The sequence below is a fragment of the Microcaecilia unicolor genome, chromosome 6 (assembly GCF_901765095.1).
Source record: "Microcaecilia unicolor chromosome 6, aMicUni1.1, whole genome shotgun sequence".
NCBI lineage: Eukaryota > Metazoa > Chordata > Amphibia > Gymnophiona > Siphonopidae > Microcaecilia > Microcaecilia unicolor.
The window spans coordinates 167,316,139-167,339,753 of record NC_044036.1 but is presented as its reverse complement, the minus strand read 5'-3'; the positions used below and the strand labels follow the sequence as shown (position 1 = coordinate 167,339,753).

Here is a 23,615-nt window from a genome sequence, read left to right as displayed (position 1 = left end):
CAGGTTCTGTTCTTGTTTCCTGAAGTTCTAATCCTTCCTTGGGAGAAAGTTGGAAAACAGTCTTCAGGATTCTTGTTCACTTATAGGAGGATGAGTTCATTCCCTCCAGTTCATGTGTAGGAGGTTGAGTTCATTCCCTCCAGGAGGATGTGTGTATTCCCTCCATAAATACAAAGAGGACGACGAGTTTATTCCCTCCAGGAGGATGTGTTCATTCCCTCCTTTTGAGTTCATGCCCTTGTTGTGGGGCCATCGTTCGCTGTGAGGAAAGTTCATGTTATTCCTATTGCGGTTTTTTATACTGCTTTGGAAGCTTCAAATACTGAAGAGGCAGTGGAGCTAGCTGACCATGTGGCACTGTGAAATTTGAGTGCTCTCTTATCTCCCCCTGCTGGTTGATGGACACAACCCATACGTAATGGCTTCATCTGCTATGACTAAAGGAAAGAAAATTACCAAGGTAAGAACCTAATTTTCCCATGCTTGGAGTAGCACGTTGGCTGTGAATATTGCCATGTGGGGGAATATTTTTAGGTTGCCTAAAAGATCTTTAGGGGTGGGGGCTAAGTAGTACAAATGAGAATAGTTATGTAAAATTGACTGTTTTACATCTTGTGATAGTAACGATGAGTCTGCATTTTGTTCTTTTTAACTATCATCTCGGCTGTCAGGGTGTGTTCTCCTTTGTATATAAATTTCTAGTCGTTAGTTATAGATAGCCAAATGTACATTAAGTGGTTTACTTGAATGCATTTGTATCTGTGTGAATAATAATTGAAACAATCTTTTTGTAGCCTGCTATAACTGTGGCAGAGGTGGCCATATTGCCAAGGATTGCAAGGAGCCCAGGAAAGAGCGGGAGCAATGCTGCTACAACTGTGGCAAACCTGGCCACTTGGCTCGGGACTGTGATCATGCAGATGAGCAGAAATGTTATTCTTGTGGAGAATTTGGCCACATTCAGAAAGATTGCACCAAAGTCAAATGCTACAGGTAAGTTGAAAATAACATGGTGGAATTGGTACAGCTAATGGTAGTTGTATCCGTAGTTAAAGTGTGTGGACTCTTAAATTGTTTTTGTGAAAACTAAGTGTATTACTTAACTAAAAATTGCTCTAAGGAAAAGCAGCAGTGAATTGAAAGTGCTGTTTACCATGGATGTTGCTATGGGCATTATGATGTAACAGTGCTGTAGAACTGTACTTTTTAAGTAAAGAGTTTGTTAATCCATTTTAATAAGAAGCAGTGCCATTTTAGTATGATTTAGCATATTTTTGGGTTAGGAATGAAAACACTGAAATGTAACGTTCTATTATCCCCCTTGTGTTCTAAAGACTTGTATTATATTGTTGATTCTAGTTAAGATGTGATATGAAAATTCTAACTGAGAATATTCATTTTTTTCTCTCCACCCCCCCCCCCCCCCCACCAAAGTCCTTCACTCTCCCACTCTTTCAGCCCTGCCATAGTGATTACACAAACCTGACCTCAGCACTTCTGCGCCTTTTATCCCTCACTTCCTAGCTTGACACCCTCTCCATGTAGCACAATCCTGGAGTGTTTACATCTCTTCCCAACCCGTATCTTATTTTCAGAAGACATGGGTAAAGTCTTTTTACCACAGTAGCAATATTTCTTATCCTGCTAGATCAGCCCAGACCAGTGGGTTATGCTCCCTTATCAGCACGCAGAAGCAGAGAACCTGGAACTTTCTACTAAAAATAGCGTAAGGATTGGTGCAGCCCTGGAACCTGACAATGTTCTTGTCTTGAGCTGGTTGGGTGCAGTTTTGAACTGGTACCAGTGGTTTTTGTCTCCTGTGGGCACCCCAGATTGAATTCCAGGGGAAGCTTTCGGGCATTGGTCATGGAACTTATACCCCAGTTTAAAGCTGTCGGCGATTCCTGGTAAAGGTCCAGGGCCCTATCAGGCTGAGTAGCCACCTGCAAGTGTCTTCCCCGTTTCCCCTATCCTGTTAATCTTAGTGATGGTATTTTTCTTCTGTTTTTTTTATGTTGGGGGGGGGGGGGGGCAGGTAGTGAATTTTTTTTTTTTGCACTTGTTCAAGCGTGTAATTTGACCAATAGTACGTCTGCAGAGTGGGTGGCTGAGTTTTACTACTTAGGTGTATCTCTTCAGCAGCAGTGCTAGAGCAAGGAAGGAGATGTATTTTCACTGCTGGCTCCTTTGGCCCGATTTGCAATTGAGGCAAGGTTGTTTTGCTGTCAGTTTTCCAGATGTTCTGCTAGCATTCTGATCTCTTAGTGCCTGAAGCTGTGGCTCATTCTCGGCCTCCCGGTGCCATTTTGGAGCTCAGATTTATCTGGTTCAAGCAACAACGATGAGAGAATCTGTGGTATTTCAAGTAGGGCAAAAGAACATAGCAGATGCCCATTTTAGCAAACTTTTTGTGCAGATCACATCCCTGCTCTTAGAAGGCTTTAGGTGCCTGTGTTTGCCTTAATGAGACTTGGAATATGGGCCAGCAGCTGGTCAGCAGAGAGACTTGGACCATCCTGCTGGTGGGGATTAGAAGTTCTAAGTGCCATAGACTGGCCAGTGATGTTGACCTGGTTTCCTGTTCAGGTCTGGAGGATGTCTGTGGGACTGATAAAGATGAAGGGGATCATTTAAAAATGCCTCCAGTATGAAAACTCCCATATCTAAGGCTGCTTTCTTCCTTATTGCCCCTTCCTTTATTTTGTATTATGTTCCCCAACTAGTATACTTGTGAAAGTGTCTAAAAATCATCCAACCAATATCCTAAAGTGTCTAATCTCAAAAATTACACTTGGCCTTAGATTTGAGGTTTTTCATATGGGAGGCATTTTTAAATGAGCTCCTTCTCTTTACCCACATAATTTCTTAATTTTAGCGACTAAAGGTTTAGGGCTCCGCTACCATTAGTGGCACACTGAATTGAAGACACCCATGGGAATAGGATGGGCATCTTTGCATTTAGAGGGCATGCTGATTGGTAGCGCAGCTTTCTAAAAGGAACCTTAGTCAACAATGTTTCAGTTCAGTTTGAATGATTTTCAGAAATGGATATCCGTTTTAAATATTGATGATGAAAATATTTGGAGCAACCTATATAGTAATTTTGGATGTATGAATTTAGATTGCAATCCACTGTCCTAGTGGACCGGCCTCTAAATTAGCTACCGAGGGCATCAAGATTAAGTTCTTAGTATCGGGAATGAAAAAGAACTCTGTTCCTTGTTTTCAGGCCAATGCAATAGAATCTGTTCCCACCGTGATTGCAAGGAAGGTGGGGTCTGAGAACCCTAAACATAAATTATTATTTAAAAAAGATGTATAACTTTTAAACAGAAAAGCACATGTACAAGGTAGTTAACATGTTGAAGCATACAACAAAAGCCTCAAAGTTTCTACAACAGCTTGCAACAGTGGAAAGAATTCTAAAGTCTCCAAATTTTTAAAGGCATTCCGAGAGTGAGTGAGTGAACCAGGGTGACTGTTGGATAACCAGACAACCAAATGGCAATGTATTACATAAAAAAGCAGGGAAGAATGGGTTCGTCCCTATGTTGGAGAGGCTGTCAGAATATGGGTGTAGGCCATGTCTTATTGCCATGTATCTGACAGGCAAGAACAACACCCTGGCAGACTAATTGTGCAACCCCATAAGTGGACACAGTGAACGATGATGTCTTCAGGATCTTTTTGGGAGTGGGACAATACCTTCAGTAGATCTTTTCCACTGGATTCAAGAAAAGTACCTCCAAATTTCCCTCCAAGATAGGGTTGCTTTGCAAACTAGTCTGATGCTTGCTTGCCATCTGCTTTATGGGGAGGATTTTCTGTACGTATGGTCTCCAATACCCTTTGTAGCAAAGGCTGTTTTGAAGCTTAAGCAACATCAAGGAGCCATGAATTTCATAGCCCCTCATTGGCTAAGGTAAGTGTGGTTCTTGCTTCTGCTGGACCTTTCCATTAGAAGTCCTATGAGAGTGGAGTGTGTTCCAATACTGATCACTCAAGATCAGGGCAAACTGAGTCCCTAGCTCTTGCTGGCTGCCAAGAAAGATTCTGCTTAGAGGGCATATAATTTTAAATGTAAGAATTTGATACCTGGTGTGAAGGCAAGACAATAGATTCCTTTTGCTTGTCCTACACAAAAATTGCTTGTCTTCTAGATTTATCAGTAGCAGGTCTCAAGACCAACTCTGTAAGGGTACATAAGTATTGCCACACTGGGACAGACCAAAGGTCCATCAATCCCAGCATTCTGTTTCCAACCAGTGGCCAATCCAGGTCACAAATAACTGGCAAGATCCCGAAAAAGTTTGATACATTTTATGCTGCTTATTCCAAAAATAAGCTGTGGATTCTCCCCAAGTCAATTTAATAATGGTCTATGGACTTTTCCTTTAGGAAGCCGGCCAGACCTTTTTTAAACCCCGCTAAGCTAACCACCTTTACCACAATCTCTGGCAACAATTCCCAGCGTTTAATTACACATTGCGTGAAGAAATATTTTCTCAGATTCGTATTAAATTTACTACTTCGTAGCTTCATTGCATGCCCCCTCCCCTAGTCCTGGTATATTTTTGAAAGAGTAAACAAACAATTCACATCTACCCGTTCAACTCCACTCATTTTATAGACCTCTATCATATCTCCTCTCAGTACACCTCAGTTCAGTTGGAGCTCATCATAGGTTACTTTCTACCCAGTCTCAGTATAGCCTTTTAGTTTATTTATTATTTATTTGTTGCATTTGTACCTCACATTTTCCCACCTATTTGCAGGCTCAGTGTGGCTTACATAGTACCATCAAAGGCATTTGTCCAGTCGGTTGATAACAAATATAAGGTTGTGTAGTGATTGTATGAGGTATATGTGGAGGGTCAGAACGGATGAAGATTGCGTGTTGTCCTGTACGATCATAATTATGCTGTGTCGCTGGGTGAAGAGGTTTACGTTGGGTCGTTGGGGTAGGCCTTTTTGAAGAGGTTGTTTTTAGTGATTTCCTGAAGTTCAGGTGGTCATGGATTGTTTTCACAGCTTTTGGGAGGCCATTCCATAGTTGTGCGCTTATTTATGTAGGAGAAGCCAGATGCGTAAGTTGTTTTGTATTTCAGTCCTTTGCAGTTTGGGTAGTGTAGGTTTAGGTAAGATCTTGACGATATGACTTTGTTTCTTATTGGATCTGTAAGGTCTATCATGTATCCTGGGACTACGCCGTATATGATTTTGTGGACTAAGGTGCAGATTTTGAAGATAATCCGTTCTTTGATTGGGAGCCAATGCAACTTTTCTCGAAGGGGTTCGGCACTTTCGAAGCGTGTTTTGCTGACTTATCAGCCTGGCTGCTGTATTTAGTTCTTGCTTTATGTGGGGCTTGGTACTTAATGAAACTTCCCATTAGGTCTCTCGCAGTGTCATGGGACCTCAGGTGATATTTTGAGCCACTAGATACCTGCCATTTGAAATACTTTACCTGACAGGTCTTAATTTTGGTGGCTGTTTCTTCAGTACGCAGGCTAGTTAAGCTCCAGGCCCTAGTGACCCTCAATACACTTAGCACGTGGTCCTGTGTACTCTGACGTTCCTTCCTACAGTTGTTGAATTCCATCTTGACTTTTCAGTAGCCTTTCCAACTTTTTTTTTTTTTTTTTTTTTTTAAACCACATGCTTGCAGAGATGAATACACAGCATACTTTGGACTGCAAGAGTGTCTTGGCCTTCTGTGTGAAGCAGTCTAAAGCCCGTAGAAAGTCCACCTAGCTTTTTGACCAAAATAGGATGAGGATGTTTACATTTCCAATTGGCTGTATCCTTCACTTATGTCCATGCTGGACTGTTTTCTAGAGGATGTCAGTTCCCTACTTGGTGATCAGCCTGTACAAGAGAGATTTGTGAAACTGCAAGAAGTACTTCTGTCCAGTGCAGATTCCCACTATTGCTTAAAATCAGACTCCCAATGTGATAGGTTTTGCTAGACAGTATTCTAGAAGTTATTTGGGGTGTAGAATCATACCCCCTAAGCCAGAGCTTCCCAGTCTGAGGGTCAGGACCCCAAATAGGGTAACGGCCTGGGGAGTCTGTCCATAGGTGTATCACTTTTTTTTTTTTTCTTATTAACCTCTGGTGTGGGGAGGGTTGTGATCATGGGGTCATGGCCACAAAAAGATGGACAAGCATTACCCTAGACCCTTTTCTTTCAGTTCAGGCTGCCTCCAAAGAAGAGATGGGGAGCAGAAAAGACAAAAATGAAAAATATGGCATATTGCTACCATGATGTCTGCCTGGTGCAGCACCATTTGTTGTGGTAGTTATCTGTTAAGTGTTGAAGATGGCCTGTACTAGGAAGTTTTATAGATAAGGATTTCACAGTTCTTGTCCTCAGAGAAAACAGTTCCTTACCTGTAGCAGGTGTTCTCCAACTGCAAGGCTCAAATCCTCAAAATCTTTCCACCACCCCAAGGAGGAGTTCCTCTATAGACTGAGATGTTCCCACACAACAGCAGCAGGTAGAAATGTACACGTGTAGGGAGTTTGCCCAGAGGCTTCTTAAAAAAAAAAAAAAGTTGCTGGGATACTGCTTTCCACACTGAGCCCTGTTTTATGGCATTACCCATTGGTGAGGATTTAAGTCCTGCAGTCCTTGGGGAAAACATCTTCTACAGGTAAGTAACTTTGTAAACTATCTGGTTTTATTCCTTATATGAGCATTGTACATCTTGTTGGTTCTCCTCAGCTAGCCCTACCCTCTGTGTTCAGCCATGCGTCTCAGGAGCTTCTGCACTGGAGACGTTCTGCAAATTTAAGGATCAAAATTCAGAGGTTGGCTGGAAGTACTCAAGCCCTTCTTCTCCCCCACCCCCCATACTAGGGCCATGAGCAGTACTACTGGCAGCTCCCTCCCTTACTCAGTAAGATAATCTGGATAGGTGGTATGACGGGTGGGCTGTTTGTGTTCTGGCTGTGCTCCTTCATGTAAATATTTGGAGTGTTCTCACTTTGTGGTTGGATGCTACACAGCAGGAATTCCTTTGCCCATACTTTTGTAGGCTTTTGTGGCATTATTAGACTAGTGATGAACCACAATTTGGGCTTCTGATTTCTGGGCATAGGGAAGCCCTCTTGTCTCGAGAAAAACATGGTCTTGTGAACATCAGAAGCTTAGGACCTTGCTTTCAGTGACTAGCATTCTGGCTACCAGGTTCGTTCTGCATTTCTAGCTTCTAGGACAGAGGGGCCTGTATGTTGTCTCTTGAGCTCAGACCCATAAGTGTCTATCCCTACATCATACCTCCAATAACACAGTACCACAAGGACGCTTTTCTCTAGGGAGCCTGAGGTGACTTTCAAGTCTCTGGCAGGCAGTGGTTCAGGCGTCCCCTTAACATAGTTCGCACTTTAGAGATGAATCTGATGGGCTGGCAGGAGAGCTGTGGTGTGGGGCAGCTGAAGTGGTGACAGTTGAACCTTTTGGCTCTGCACCAGGGCAAGTCTAGACTGAGGACCAGTGTTAAACATCTAGTACTCCAGCAGTTTTGGTCTCTAGGTTTAGGAGAAAACAGTCCAGATGCCTCTGCCAGTTCAGTCTTTTTAGGTGGGGGGGGGGGGGGTTACTTTCTCATTAGGGACTTTCTTAAGGACATAAGAATAGCAATACTGGGTCAGACCAATGGTCCATCTAGCCCAATAACCTGTTTTCAACAGTGGCCAATCAACCCAAATCGTGGCAACATACCAATCCAAGGGTAGAAGTCCAGTTTTGGTCACCTTTTGAAATGTTTGTAAATGCTCAGGTTCTTCTAAATTTTGGGATAGGATCTTGATGTGTCCTATAAGACACAGTTTTCTTTAAGGCATTCAAGGTACCAATTATTTGATTAACCACTTAGGGATGACTATCAATGCAGTATACAAGTACAGTAAAATTGCACAGAAGATATACAGATGTTGATAGAAAAATGTATCTGACTTCTGCCTGCTATATTCCCCAGCAACAGCCCAGCACATTTGTGGAAAGGGCAAATTCACACATCAAAGGCTTTCCAAAACGAATGTCTTGAGTGGCGCTTTAAGCAATCAAAGCGAAGGCTTTGCCCTTAGACAGATGAAGAATTTTCTATAGAGTAGGAGGAGTCGAGGATGCCAACTCTTGCTGATATAGTTTGAGGTGATAAGTTCCAAAGGACCGGCTAGAGTAATTGGTTAGACTGAAAGAGTTCTCTCAGGCAAAGTCACTTTGTGTTACAGACAATAATGGTAGGGCAGTACCCTTGCCTCTGTTTCACTTCTTCTCTCTTTCTGTAAGTGCCTTGGTATGTATAAGTTGTCATTAGATTAGGAGTCTTGAGAGCGATCATTGCAGCTACTTACTGGTCTGGGTAGAGCTTGGGTACATCCCATCATCTGGATTGGTCTGGCATGGACCATAAGGAAGGAAAAAGTTTGGATTTACTTGTTACTCCTTTTTCTGGAGTTCTTCCGGAGCCCATCTGTAGAAGCCGTGGCAATTGAGGATTCTTGATCTGACATAAATATAGCAAGTAAAGTGCACTCTGAAGGTGGTTGTTCGCTTGGTGTATGGAATTCTCGTTCTTGGGATAGTGACCATGAAATTATTTTTGACTGCACCAGGTTTGGCTTTAGTAGTGAATGGAAAGATAGCAATTGCCTCAGTTGCTGTGGCTTAAATACACAATTCTGAAGAGCTGAAGGCAACGTTAGCCATTATGAGGGGTGTGAAGTTGAGCTCTGAGCTGTTTTCTTTGGCTCTGTTTGCTGGTAGGGAGCCATAACCCAATCATCTGGACTGGTCTGACAGGATTCGAGGAATGGAAACCAACAGGTAAGTCCACATTTCCCCATGCAGATGTCTGTCTCATGAGAACACACCTTTTCTGTAACTACATTTTTATATTCTAGAAGTAGCTTATAGATTAACTTTTACAAACTTGGGAAAAAAACAATTTTCAATTGCCAAAACTACAGAACTTAATTTCTTTTGGATTGGGGTTAAATTCCCTGTAAGTGCCAATTTAAATTCTGATTTTGCTTGGTTAAGCATTTTCTTTTAGTCTTCCTGTCTGTCATATTGAGTTCTGTGCTATAGTTCTTATGCAAAGCAGTAGTCTGCTTTCATGCATTTCATGGAAGTTGCATGACAGCAAAAGACATACAGCTGTCTGATCAGCCCATCTACACACAAGTAATTCTTTCCTTCAGAGGTCCTCTTTTTTTTTTTTTTTTTTTTTTTTTTTTGTTTTCTTGAATTTATACTATCTCTACTACCTCCACTGGGAGTCTGTCCCATGCACCCACTATCTTTAAGCAAAAAAAAAAATTTTCTTTGGACTACTCCCAAATGTATACCCTTCTAACCCCTCACCCTGTAACCCCTTCTGTTTAGAGCAGCCTCTGAAGGGGTCCAGCTCCTGTGCGTTATGTCCCTTATCTTGCCTTTCCTATGGGATATACATGTTCAGGCTTGCAAAAATCATTTTAGTAGCTGCTTTCTGGACACACACTCCTTTGAAGGCACAATCTGCATCTTTGCACATAGTGTTTCAAATGAGGTCTATCAGAGACTTCCACAGAGCGGCCATTCTCTCCCTGCCATTGCCATATCTACCTGTTTGACCAACTTAAGATAAACTGTCCACAGATCCTGCTCTAGTTTGTGTATGTCTGTATATAGACTGTGAATGCAAGTTTAGAAGGCTGTAAAAATTAGATTTTGCAGAGCCATTTCAGGTCAGCACTCAGGTCTTGTCCTGTTCGTGTGACTTTGCAAGTCAACATGGCTTGTTATGTTTAGAAATTGCTTGTTGGCTTTGAAAGTTACACTGATTATATAAATATGGATCTTTGCAGGATGTGACCACTGAAAAATTCCCTTTGCAGGTAATTTTCCTTTTTTTTTATTAATATGATGACATGGTATTATGTAGTAAAGTTCTTGATGTAGGAAATATTTCCATAGAAAGTGGCAGTGCTATTTGTTTGGGAGTTTTCACAGTGAGTTTATTCATATATATATATGCAATCGTGTGGTCCGTATTGTGAGCCGCAACAGTGACTAACCTGCGCTTGGCTATGTGGTCAAGTGCATTGAAGGACATTGTGGGCAGTGAAGCTCAGTATGCAGTAATGGTCATATACCTTAGCTGTGTACAGACATGAGTTAAACTGATAAACGTGGGGTTAACTGTTTTATTTTCATCCAGCACGAACTTTAATTGACACTAACCAAACTGATTAAGAATGCAAGAGCAGTTTAAAGTCTAATGCTGGGGGTCATTGTTATAATTTAGCGCACAAATGAACACTTGCTGGAGTGTAGGACTTTGTTTAGTACTCTTTGTATTCTTTTTCTAGGTGTGGTGAAACTGGCCATGTAGCCATCAATTGCAGCAAGACAAGTGAAGTCAACTGTTACCGCTGCGGAGAGTCAGGGCACCTTGCACGGGAATGCACAATTGAAGCTACAGCTTAATATTTTCCTTTGTCGCCCCTCCTTTTTCTGATTTTCATGGTTGTATTTTCTCTGAATCCTCTTCACTGGTTCAAGGTTGGCGGATAGTCTAGTCCCAGGCCAGTGAGCTTTACTTGACATGTAAAAGGAGGAAAGGGGTGGAAAAAAAAATCGAATTTCTGCATTTAACTACAAAAAAAATGTTTATGTTTAGTTTGGTAGAGGTGTTATGTATAATGCTTTGTTAAAGAACCCCCTTTCCATGCCACTGGTGAATAGGGATTAATGAGTGGGAGGAGTTTTCAGACCAGTAAATCCTCACCAAGTTCCTGGGCAAGTGAACCTGTGTGAGTGGAGATGTATATTTAAAAAAAAAAAATTTGGAGGTGTGTGAACTTCCACAAGTAATCTAACTTTATTGCAATGATGGCCTTGGATTGTCTTGACCTCAGAAGTTGTTCATAACATCAAGTACATCTGTATCGGGCCCTCTACCTACAGTTTAAAGTGGAGTGAGAGTAAACAAAAAAGCAAGATTTGTATTGCTAGTCGGTGGCCATGGGAATGAAATCAGGACTTAAAAACATAACAATACTTTGGTCACCTTATTAACATATTGATGTCAACAGCAAGGTTTTTGAATGAATTTTGTTAGAAACAAAAACCTAAAGTCCAGAAAATACATCAGTGCAAACAGCAAAGAAAACAAAATTTGGAACTCTTCAGAAGTTAATGAAATGTGTTTTCACAGAAATCAAGATGTTATTTTTGTATACTATATCACTTAGGCAACTGTTGAGTTTCATTTGCTTGTAATCAGTTTTTAAAGTCAGATGGTAAAAGCAACTGAAGTCCTAGAATATAGAAATGTAATTTTAAACTATCAATAAAGCTGGAGGAGGAAGGGGAGTTTGACTAAACTTTTTGTTTTTTGTTTTTTTTTTTAACTTTAAATTTTTCTATTGGCTGCTTGCATGTGAATGAATTAATATAGGGTGTATTCTAATCTGAGTAGAAGTAATTCTGTTGAACATGTATCAACCTGTGCCATCATTATTTCAGATTTAATTTTATTTTGTCCTTTTATACTTGGTAAATCAAATTGTGTTCCAGAAACCAAATTTGAAGGGATATCCATGTATGTTGATACTATAGTTTGCACCCTGGTTTTTATTAATGTTCTAGACTGTTCTAAGGCAAGATTATTCAAACTTAAGTGGTTCATTTAGTTATACCTTTTATTTTATGTTCTCTTTAATTTATATAAAAATGGGTTTCATGTATACAATGGATGAAGCATACATTGGAAATAATATGGGCCTATTGTAAAATCAGCTTTTAAATGTTCTCCTGAGTTTGGTCTACACATCAAAATTGTTCTAAGTCAACTTGATGCTATATAAGTATAGTGTGTACATTAGGATTGAAAAACCATGGTAATTCTAGTTTGGGGTAGAATTTGATGCTTTCTTAATGAACTACTTGTCCTCAGTCTTCCTGCACTTTTGTTTAGTAAGTTTTTTACTGCCCTGGAAATTGCTAGATTATTTTATAATGCAAACAAGATGAGGGTTCCACTATGCAATGTAATCAGTGGCATGGAAGCTGTGATCCCTTTAAAGTTTCATATTCTGTGCTATTCTTTTGGCTTAGATATATCACAGGGGTAACTGAACGCCTTTGGAATATAGCATCAACACCTAAAAGCAACTTGAACTTTTTTTTTTTTTGCTTAGGCTCCTCCTTTTTGAGAGGTAGCTCAGTTGGCACAAGCCCCTGTGGCCACCATGAAACTTCATTTGCAGCAATTTGTGTTTGTGTCCTAAACCCAAATATACCTAATGCAAGGTGCTGCAGATGAGCTTCTACTGGTTCCTATGAGTCAGTCAATTTTAATGGATTCCTAACACTGCAGTAGTCATGTGTGGGATTGCAAAATTGAGAAATCACTTGATCCCACTGGCCTTTCCCCAGTAGCATGGGATGGGAGGAGGTAGGGAAGCAGGATGGCTTATTTCAAGCAGAAAGAAAACAATGAGGCGATAGCTGAATCAGCATGCATGGGCTAGGGTGGAGTCCACAGAGGCAGAAATAATGTTGCATGCTTTGGGATAGCTGATTCAGGAGAGTGTCATCATCTTGTTCTAGAGGGAGAAGTGAGTGGTAGGCTTGTTCCAAGGGTGGGGAGGAGGATAAAATGCAGAGGGATTATACTTAGGTAGGAGTGAGTGAACTGTGTTGAGTTTGGAGGTAGACAAAGGTGTGAGGGATCCACCATCATCTCTTCATGTACTTGGGGTAATTTTGGTCAAACAGTTGATATAGATTTTATATAAAGTAACGTTTCTTGTATTACCATCTTAGCTATTACCCGAAAATGATTTGGTGTGTTGTATAGTTGTTTTTTTTTTTTTCTTTTTTTTGTGGATAATCTGAATTTGCCAGGTTTCTACAAAGATTTGCAGCCTCAAGTTAATCAACAGCATGAGGACTAACTTGGTATGAATTTTTATTTTTGCTTTTTTTGTTTTTTAGCCATCCGGCTAGATAGATTCAGATGGGGTTTGAATAGAATGCAGAATAGGCCAGGCCACATTTTTTGTGTGTATGTAAGGAAAACTACAAATTAAAATGAAAGGCAACTTTGTTATATTTTTAAATGGTTATTTTTAGAGTGGAACACATTTTCATAGTGAGATTCTTTTTTTCTTTCCAGAGGAAATGTTGCACTCTAGTGCTCGTTTCTGCCTTCTGTAAGTTAAAAAAAAAAAAAAATTTACACTGTTCTTCCCCCAAACTTGTCAAATAGCATCTTTCAACTGATTTTTTTTTTTCATAATGTGGGAGAAATATGTAAAAGGTTTAAACTGAAATGACAACTGACCACTGATATTTTAAAGCATGTTCTAGCAAAAGCATAGCTTATGAAAGTTACTAAAAGGTGAGAACGGGGGTTTTGTTCTTTTATCCTCTAGCTGCACAGCGAAATTATTTTATCGGGTGCATGGAGGAAACAGTTATATTCTATTTTCTTATGAACTCCTGAGAGAATCCTGTAAAAGCATTCCTGTCCAATTATCATTTTTTTGGCTGTAGGAACACTTTAAACAAAATGGTTCTTTCCATATGAGTTGAATTGTGTATCCATTACACTAAAATAAAGCATTCAATGAAAATATTGTAGTTTGTGTAGTTGCTACTGCCTTATAATACAGAAAATTAGTTATTGGGAATTGAGAATTTTTCCTGACTCTGTTCTGGAAAGCTGACAAAAAAAACTAGAAAAGTATTTTGTTTTCATAATTTTAGCTTGTCAACATGGAAACGTATATCCTGAACTTAAGTCATTGTCTTGACTTTTTGACCCCTTTAGGCTATAACGAATCTGTATTTGCACCAAATGTCAATCTTTTTCCCTTTTTTATATCTGTTTCCTCTTATCATGCACAAGTCATTGCAGCAGACAGCCAAAGCCCATGCATCAAAGCTACTCTTAAAATCCTGCAATCAAGGGCTCTAAATCTGGCCTCAAGCTACCATTATGAGATTGGCTCAAGCCTTACATGCTGCCCCTGAAGCACACCTATCTTGGGAAGTAAAAGAGCTGAGCCGGCAATAGAAACTAAGTCTTGCATGCTATTGCACAGTACTGCCAATGAGCCCCAGGGTTTGACAAGTTTACTTATGCTTTTACACTTTGAAAAATGCCATAATTTATCATACAGTTTTTGAAGATGGACTGTTATTCAGTAGTATAAAGCGAGGCTTCCATAGTGCCCCACAGATCAATCCAGAGACTTGAGTGTTATGTCCTACCAGCAGGTGGGGATAGAGAGAGAGTCGGATATCTGCTATACACAGTCCTGTACAGTAGAAATTCTCTATATTCTTTTTGTCTATCTGGTGGATGGTCATAACCATGCAGCTCTGGATTGATGTGCCTCCTGGCCTGGTCCCTCTTGGGTCTAGCTGAGCTGCTGGGGTTGAAGTGTCCCGGTCCTGGGACTCTGGTGCAAACCTGCTGGGCTCTGGTTCTTGGGTGGCCTTCTTTGGTCGGGTAACTCCAGCTCACTCTCCTACCTTTAAAAAAAACAAAAGGAATTCCTCTAGGACAGGGAGCAGGGTTTCTCCTGCTCAGCCTGCTAGTGCCGGTTCCACTGGCCAATTGAGGTGTGGGGGGTGACAGCTGTCTGGGGGTGAGTACCTTTGGCACATGGCAGCGCCAGCAGAGTTGTCCAAAACACTGCTCCAGGTGTGGCTGCTGGAGAGCAGCATTGGGAGTTAGCATTATGTGTTTGAGCTCCGCTCCAGCCATGTACCGCTCAGATGGAGCCTGTCGTGCGTCTTGGGTCCTCAAAGCGTTTTCTGTTCTCTGCTCTAGGAACCTTCTTTGTTGGGTTCAGCCAGCCTCCCTTCAACACTTGCCCCTGTAGGTGCCATTTTTAGTATCGCACCTGATGCACTGCATAGTTTGACCGCATGGGAGACCTACCAGGGGACTCAGGGGAGGGAGGACACGCAGTTCTCGCCCAAGTTTGTTCGATGCACAGGGCTCTTCTACTGAAGAGGCCCCAGGGGGGGCACAGGCCCCGCCTTTGCAGCAGGCACCAAATCTCGCTGCTTCCCAGGAGGCAGAGATTAGAGGTGCATCAGGAGTTGGCGGAGGCTTTCCTCTGCTCTGTGAATGAGGATTCTCCTGAGTCCTGTAGGCCCTTTTGGACGCCTTGGGGGATGGGGAGCTACCTCCGGAGGAGGGGGATGATCTCACTGCCTCTCACCTTTTTCACAAGACGGAGCTTCTGGCATTTGTCTGGGCTCTGAGGGTGCTGGATATTTACCTTCCTGATTCACAGGCTACTGGGGTCTCTGCTCTTTGCTCCTTCTATCATGTTGGGCACCAAGAGGCCTCTGAGGACGTTTCCCATTCATGAGGCCATGAAGGTTATTGTAATTAGGATAACAAGGAAGGAGAGCTCTTACAGAGTTTCAAATACATTTCATTACCATCTAAGAAGGAAACACTAAATAAATCACACATTATACCATACAAACTAAGACATTTTTATAGTAGGCTAATATCCTTAATACTTTAACAAGTTTTAAATTATTGAAAAACTCAAAATACTAAGATGGAGTCAGCAGTCCAGCAGTGAGAGGGGTGCTATCCAGTCTTTTGCATTGAGTGTCACATGTATGATTATCTCCCAGTTGGTGAGCGGTTATGTGTGTGTGCCTAATGCAAAGAGCTCCTAGGTCTCAAGAACAGGTCTGTTCTCTTGAAGCTAGAGTAGCAGACTTGGTGGAGCTGAGGGAGACAGAGAGGTACATAGAGGAGACCTACAGGATGTTGTAGAGAAGTCCCACCTCCAGTCTGGTAGCCCCTGTGCTACTTCGGAGGAGAGAGGTCTCCTAGAAGGAGAGCATCACCCTGGTGAAGTATGAAGGGGCGATCAAGGAAGATAAAGATGTTGCGGAGAGATTGAATGAATTCTTTGCTTCGGTCTTCACTGAGGAAGATTGGGTGGGATACTGGTGTCAGAAATGGTATTTGAAGCGGACGAGTCAGAGAAATTGACTTCACGGTAAACCTGGAGGACGTAGTGGGGCAGTTCAGCAAACTGAAGAGTACCAAATCTCCTGGACTGGATGGTATTCATCCTAGAGTACTGATAGAACTGAAAAATGAGCTTGCAGAGCTACTGTTAGTGATATGCAATTTATCCTTAAAATCGAGTGTGGTACCGGAAGATTGGAGGGTGGCCAATGTAATGCTGATTTTTTTTTTTTTTTTTTTTTTTTTTTAAAGGTTCCAGGGGAGATCCGGGAAATTATAGACCGGTGAGTCTGACGTCAGTCCCGGGGAAAATGGTAGAGGCTATTATCAAAAACAAAATTACAGAGCACATCCGAGCACATGGATTACTGAAACCAAGCCAGCACGGCTTTTGTGTGGGGAAATCTTGCCTGACCAATTTACTTCAATTCTTTGAAGGAGTAAACAAACGTGGACAAAGGGTTGATATTGTGTTTCTGGATTTTCAAAAGGCGTTTGACAAGGTACCTCATGTAAGGCTACAGAGGAAATTGGAGGGTCTTGGGATAGGAGGAAATGTCCTATTGTGGATTAAAAACTGGTTGAAGGATAGGAAACAGTGGGGTTAAATGGGCAGTATTCACAATGGAGAAGGGTAGTTAGTGGGGTTCCTCAGGGGTCTGTGCTAGGACCGCTGCTTTTTAATATATTTATAAATGATTTAGAGATGGGAGTAACTAGCGAGGTAATAAAATTTGCTGATGACACACAGTTATTCAAAGTCGTTAACTCGCGACAGGATTGTGAAAATTTACAGAAGGACCTTACGAGACTGGGAGACTGGGCGGCTAAATGGCAGATGACGTTTAATGTGAGCAAGTGCAAGATGATGCATGTGGGGGGAAAAAGAACCCGAATTATAGCTACGTCATGCAAGGTTCCACGTTAAGGAGTTATGGACCAAGAAAGGGATCTGGGTGTCATCGTCGATAATACATTGAAACCTGCTCAGTGTGCTGCTGCAGCTAGGAAAGCGAATAGAATGTTGGGTATTATTAGGAAAGGCATGGAAAACAGGTGTGAGGATGTTATGCCGTTATATCGCTCCATGGCGCGACCTTGAGTTGAAGCTACAGTGTGGTAAATTTAAAACGAATCGGAGAAAATTTTTCTTCACCCAACGTGTAATTAGACTCTGGAATTCGTTGCCGGAGAACGTGGTACGGGCGGTTAGCTTGACGGAGTTTAAAAAGGGGTTAGATAGATTCCTAAAGGACAAGTCCATAGACCGCTATTAAATGGACTTGGAAAAATTCCGCATTTTTAGGTATAACTTGTCTGGAATGTTTTTACGTTTGGGGAGCGTGCCAGGTGCCCTTGACCTGGATTGGCCACTGTCGGTGACAGGATGCTGGGCTAGATGGACCTTTGGTCTTTCCCAGTATGGCACTACTTATGTACTTATGAGTATTGTGTTCAGTTCTGGTCGCCGCATCTCAAGAAAGATATAGTAGAATTGGAAACGGTGCAGCGAAGGGCGACTAAAAATGATAGCTCAAAAGCGCGCATGGTTCGGGATAAGGTATCTTTCAAAGATATCACCAAAACAGAGAAGATGGAGTATTCTGATAGTGAGGTTGCAAAAGAGACCGTAGTAGATCAGGTGTCCTTAAATGAAAATCAGACAAAAGATTGCAAATTAATGCTGTCAAGTACTAAGCATCATGTAAATAGGAACAACAAACATACTTTGAAATGTCTATATGCGAATGCCAGGAGCCTAAGAAATAAGATGGGAGAGTTAGAATATATTGCACTAAATGAAAAATTAAATATAATAGGCATCTCTTAAGCATGGTGGAAGGAAGATAACCAGTGGGACACGGTCATACTGGGGTACAAATTATATTGTAGTGATAGGGTGGATCGAATTGGTGGAGGGGTAGCGTATATTAAGGAGTATTGAATCAAATTGAAAATTCTGCAGGAAACAAAACACTTCTTGGAATTACTATGGATTGAAATTCCATGTGTAAAGGGGAAAAGGATAGTGATAGGAGTGTACTACCGTCTTGCCTGGCCAGGATGAACAGGCGGATGCAGAAATATTAACATTAGGGATGCAAACAAACTGGGCAACACAATAATAATGGGTGATTGTACATTTGCCCAGTCAATATTGGGGTAATTGAACATCAGGGCATGCTAGGGAGGTAAAATTCCTTGACGAAATCAAGGACAGCTTTATGGAGCAGCTGGTACAGGAGCTGACGAGAGAAGGAAAAATTCTAGACCTAGTCCTTAGTGGAGCGCATGATCTGGTGCGGGAGGTAATGATGCTGGGGCCACTTGATAACAGTGATCATAATATGATTAGATTTGATATTAGCTTTGAAGTAAGTATACATAGGAAATCAAATACGTTAGTGTTTAACTTAAAAAAAGGAGACTATGATAAAAGAAGAACGGTGAAAAAGAAAAGGAGGTGTGAAGACCAAACAGCCGGCATGGTTAAAAAGTGAGGGGAAGAAAGCTATTAGAGCTCAATGAAAATCCTTCAGAAAATGGAAGAAGGAACCGACTGAAAATAAACAGCATAAGGAATGTTAACTCAAATGCAAAGCGCTGATAAGGAAGGCTAAGAGGGACTTCGAAAAAAGGATTGCGTTGGAGGCAAAAACACGTAGTAAAAATTTTTTTTAGGTATATTAAAAGCAGGAAGCCGGCAAAAGAATTGGACTGCTAGATGACTGAGGAGTAAAAGGGGCGATTAAGGCTTTGTCTTCTCTGATCGCTCCTTTTACTCAGTTATCTAGCGGTCCAACCGATTCTTTGCCAGCTTTTAATATACCTAAAAAAAAATTATCTATGTTTTTGTCTCCAACGCAGTCTTTTTTTTTTTTTTTTTTTTTTTTTTTTTTTTCTTCTTAAGTCCCTTTTAGCCTTCCTTATCAGCGCTTTGCATTTGAGTTGACATAACGTCTGCTGTTTCTTATTATTTTCAGTCGTTTCCTTCCATTTTCTGAAGGATTTTCTTAGCTTCCTTCACCTCACTTTTTAACCATGCCGGCTGTCGTTTGGTCTTCCGTCCTCCTTTTTTTAATACACGGAATATATTAGGCCTGGTCTTCCAGCATTGTGTTTTTGACCAGCATCCACGCCTGATGTAAATTTTTGACCCTCGCAGCTGCTCTGGGTTTTTTTTTTGTTTGTTTGTTTAAACCGTTCTCATTTTATCATATGCTGTTCAATTCTGGTCGCCTCATCTCAAAAAAGATATATTGGAAATAGAAAAGTTTCAGAGAAGGTCAACAAAAATGATAAAGGGGATGTGACTACTACTCTATGAGGAAAGGCTAAAGTGGTTAGAGCTCTTCAGCTTGGTGAAAAGGCGGCTGAGGGGAGATATGATAGAGGTCTATAAAATGAGTTGAACGGGTAGATGTGAAGCATCTATACTTTCCAAAAATACTAGGGCTTGGGGGCATGCGACGAAGCTACAAAGTAGTAAACTCTGGAATTTTGTTGCTGGAGAATGATAAAGGTGGTTAGCTTAGCAGAGTTTTAAAAAGGCTTGGAAGGCTTCCTAAAGGAAAGGTCCATAGACCATTATTAAATTGGACTTGGGGAACATGCACTATTTCTGAGAGAAGCAGTATAAAATGTTTTGCACTTTTTTGGGATCTTGCCAGGTATTTGTGACCTGGATTGGCCACTGTTGGAAACAGGATGCTGGGCTTGATGGACCTTTGGTCTGTCCCAGTATGGCAGTACTTACGTATTAAGGTTCTGAATTTTGGCACAGTGAGATATGCCGGATGCAGGTTTGTAGGTGGCATATGCCATGTCTGGCTCTACCTGATTCCGGAGAGCGCGAGGCCTTGTTGCTCCCTACAGTGGACTCGGTCACCCAAAAGACCATCTTGCCCTTGATGCGCAGGATAGGAAGATGGAGTCTGAGTTGGATGTCACTACGCATACCAGCCTTTCGGGCTGGGGAGCCCATTGTTGGGACAGGACAGTCCAGGGGACCTGGTCTGCAGTAGAAGCCGCCTGATCAGTCAACCAGCTCTAGCTTTGAACAATTTGCTTGGCCCTTCGGGAGTTCTCATTTCTCTGGCGTCAGACGGTATGTGTGCTCTCGGACAACGCCACAGTAGTGACCTTTTTTCAATTGGCAGGGGGGCCACCAAGAGTGCTCCGGCACAGGAAGCTGTTCTGCTGGGCTGATGCCAACCTGGCGCTGCTGTCGGCGGCGCCTATTACAGGTTTCCTCAATGTCCAGGTGGATTTAGTCGGACTCTGCTTGATCCTGGGGAATGGGAGCTCTCTGGGGAGGCTTTGTTTCGGATCACAGCCAGGTAGGGGTGTCCGACAATGGAGCCGATGGTGTGGAAGTCCAATGCGAAGGTGCCCCGCTTCTTCAGCAGGGGCAGATAGTGAGGCTCGGAAGGCATCAGTGTTCTGCTTCATCTGTCCAGTGTCTCAGCTGTTGTGCTTCCACCATAAACCATAGTAGTGTGTGTGCTGGGCCATGTCGTGACTCATCTGGGTCTGGTGATTCTGGTAGTGCCCGACTTGGCTCTGGTGCCCATGGTATACAGACCAGATCTGTCTTCTGCGAGGGGTCTGCTTGTGCAGAGGCCCATTCTCGTGAAGGATCCCTCTCTTTGGTCTTAAGCCTTAGCTCTTTCAAGTTCGCACCTGAGGAAGAAGGGTTACCCTGATAGGATGATTACCGCTGTGTTGCAGGCGTAGAAGCATTCTATGTCTACGACCTGGCTTGTGTCTGGCAGACTTTTGAGTCCTGGTGCTTTGAGGCAGGACTTTGTACAGAGTCAGCCTTGGTGGCTACCATTCTGAGTTTCTTGCAAGCTGGTCTGGACAAGCACCTCTCCCTGAGTTCATTGAAAGTTCAGGTGGCGGCATTGGCCTGCTTTTTGGGGACATTACGTAACATCTCGGTGGCCCACCTGGACGTCGTTCGTTTTCTTCAGGGGGTGAACCACTTGTGTGTGCCTTGGCAGGCGGACGCACCTGCTTGGATTTTTAATCTTATCTTGCGAGCCTTACAGAGACCACGTTTCGAGCCTCTGGATCAAATATCTTTGAAGGACCTTACCCTGAAGTCGGTCTTTCTGGTGGCCATCGCCTCGGCTCATCGCATGTCATAGCTGCAGGGGCTGCCGTGTCAGGACACCCTACTCCCTTCTATGGAAGCTGGAACAGTTCCATCCTTTCTGCCTAAGATTGTGTCCCGGTTTCACCTGAATCGTCCGTTGTCTCTCCTGGCTTTCCACGGGGAGGATTATCCAGAGGACTACCGGGCCCTGCAGAGTTTGGATGTGTGGCATGTTCTATTCTACATAGAGGCTATGAATAATGTTCAGACCATTTGTTCATGCTGTTCACAGGACGGAAGAAGGGGGAGCAGGCTTCTAAGGCCACAATTTCCCACTGGTTGCAGGAAGCCATTGCTTTGGTGCAAGTCTTGGCGGGGAACTTGCCTCCACCGCATTTGAGGGCGCATTCTGCGAGGACACAGTTAACTTCTTTTGCTGAGTCTCGGGCGGTTTCTATTGAGGAAATTTGCCATTCTGCTACACGGTCCTCTGCCCGTACCTTTTCAAAGCATTACAGACTCGACATTGCAGCATGCGGGAATACCGCTTTCAGGGCTTCTGTCTTACTGGCCAGGGTTGCCAAGTCCCACAGTCTGGATTGATCCGTGGGATGTTGTGGAAGGAAAAATTAGTTCTTTCTTGATTGATTTTTCTTTCCATTAGTCCCAACAGATCAATCCAGATGCTTGCCCTTCCGTGTGTTCTTTGCCACACTATGGGATTTACCTTACACCTTGATCATTCGGTGGCTGTGGCTCCTTTTTGTTTCTGCATTATAGGTTCACAGTTTGGATTTTCCTTTTTCTTGGCACAAGTTTTAGAGTATGTTAGAGGCAAGAGAGTGCTTGGTGTTATTGTTTTGTTCTCCAGTGCTATGGTATCAACAGTACTGAAGTTCTGCTGTACAGGACCATGTATAGCATATCTCAAATGTTCTCTCTCTCCACCTGCTGGTAGGGGGACAACTTACAAATCTCTGGATTGACCAGGTAAGAACTAATTTTTTCCTTTTGAGAGCAATTATCGGTATTTGTGGTGTGCAGGATTAAGGGCTTCCTATTTGTAATATGACAGTAAGTTTAGAAATTGAATTCTGAGGACAAGCATGCTGTAATATTCTTACGTGATGGATGATGTCTTCTTACAGAGCCTGAGCAGCAAAGGCTATTTTAGAACATGAGTAGCCATAGTAGGTCAGACCAGTAGTCCATCTCGCCCAGTATCCTAGTGTCCAAGCCAGGTCACAAGTACAGAAACCCAAATTGTGGCAACATTCCATGCTACAAATCCCGGCACCAGCAGTTGCTTCCCCGTGGTACTCAGTAGCACACTATGGACTTGTCCAAACCTCTTTTTAAACCCAGATACGCTAACCGCTCTTACCACATCCTGAGTTCTAGAGTGTAACATCTGTGGAGTGAAAAAATATTTCCCTCCTTTTTGTTTTAAAAGTATTTCCATGTAACTTGAGTGTCCCCTAATCTTTGAACTTTTGGAATGAGTAAAAAAAATTGATTTCTCGTTCTATACCACTCAGGATTTTATAGACCTCAATCATATCTCCTCCCCTCATCTGTCTCTTTTCTAAGCTGAAGAGCCCTAACCTCTTTAGCCTTTCCTCAAAGAAGAGGAGTTCCATCCCCTTTATCATTTTGGTTGCTGTTTTAAACTTTTCTAATTCTGCTATATCTTTTGATAATGGCAACCAGAACTGAGTACAATACTCGGCTGCAAGAGCGATACAGAGGCATTTATTTTCCGTCTCGGATATTCACCATCCCTGTCCTAATAATTCCTAGCATTCTGCTTACTTTTTTGGCCACTGTTTCACATTGAGCAGATTTCAGCATATTATCTAAAATGACACCTAGCTTTTTTTTTTTTTTTTTAGTGCTGACCCTAGCAGCAGGTGACTGATTCAGATTATTATTTTCAATGTGCATCACCTTGCATTTGTCACCCAGTCTTCCAGTTTCCTGCAATATTTTACAGTCCACACGTGTGTTAACAACCTTGAATAGTTTTGTGTCATTTGCAAATTTAATCACCTCACTCTTTGTTCCGATTTCCATATCATTTATAAATGTTAAATAGCACTGGTCCTAGTACCGATCCCTGTGGCACTCTGCTATTCACTCTCCTTTATTGAGAGATGACCATTTAACCCTACTCTGTTTTCTGTCCAACAACCAATTCCTAAGCCACACCAGAACCCTGCCTCCTATCCCATGATTCTTTAATTTTTTCAGGAGTCTCTCATGAGGAACTTTATCAAAATCTTTCTGAACATCTAGATATATATTTGTACCCCACGCTTTCCCACTCATATATATGTCAACTGGCTCATCTTCATCCACATGTTTGTTCATGACTTCAAAGAAATGAAGCAAATTGGTGAGGCTGAACCCATGCTGACTCTGTCCCTTTAAACCATGTTTGTGTTCTGTAATTTTATTCTTTATAACAGTTTCCACTATTATGCCCAGCACCGATAGGTTTA

General features: G+C 42.2%; 1 protein-coding gene across 3 annotated transcripts in view; it reads left to right on the top strand.

The window, feature by feature from the left end:
• Positions 1-13,635, top strand: part of CNBP (CCHC-type zinc finger nucleic acid binding protein) — a 37,687-nt gene extending 24,052 nt beyond the window's left edge. For all 3 annotated transcript variants that reach the window (XM_030207442.1, XM_030207440.1, XM_030207441.1), the window contains exons 4-5: positions 795-993; positions 10,363-13,635. In XM_030207442.1, coding sequence (XP_030063302.1) covers positions 795-993; positions 10,363-10,480 — 317 coding nt within the window. In that variant the 3' untranslated portion in view covers positions 10,481-13,635. The remainder of the gene's footprint in view (positions 1-794; positions 994-10,362) is intronic.
• Positions 13,636-23,615: the final 9,980 nt, after the last annotated feature.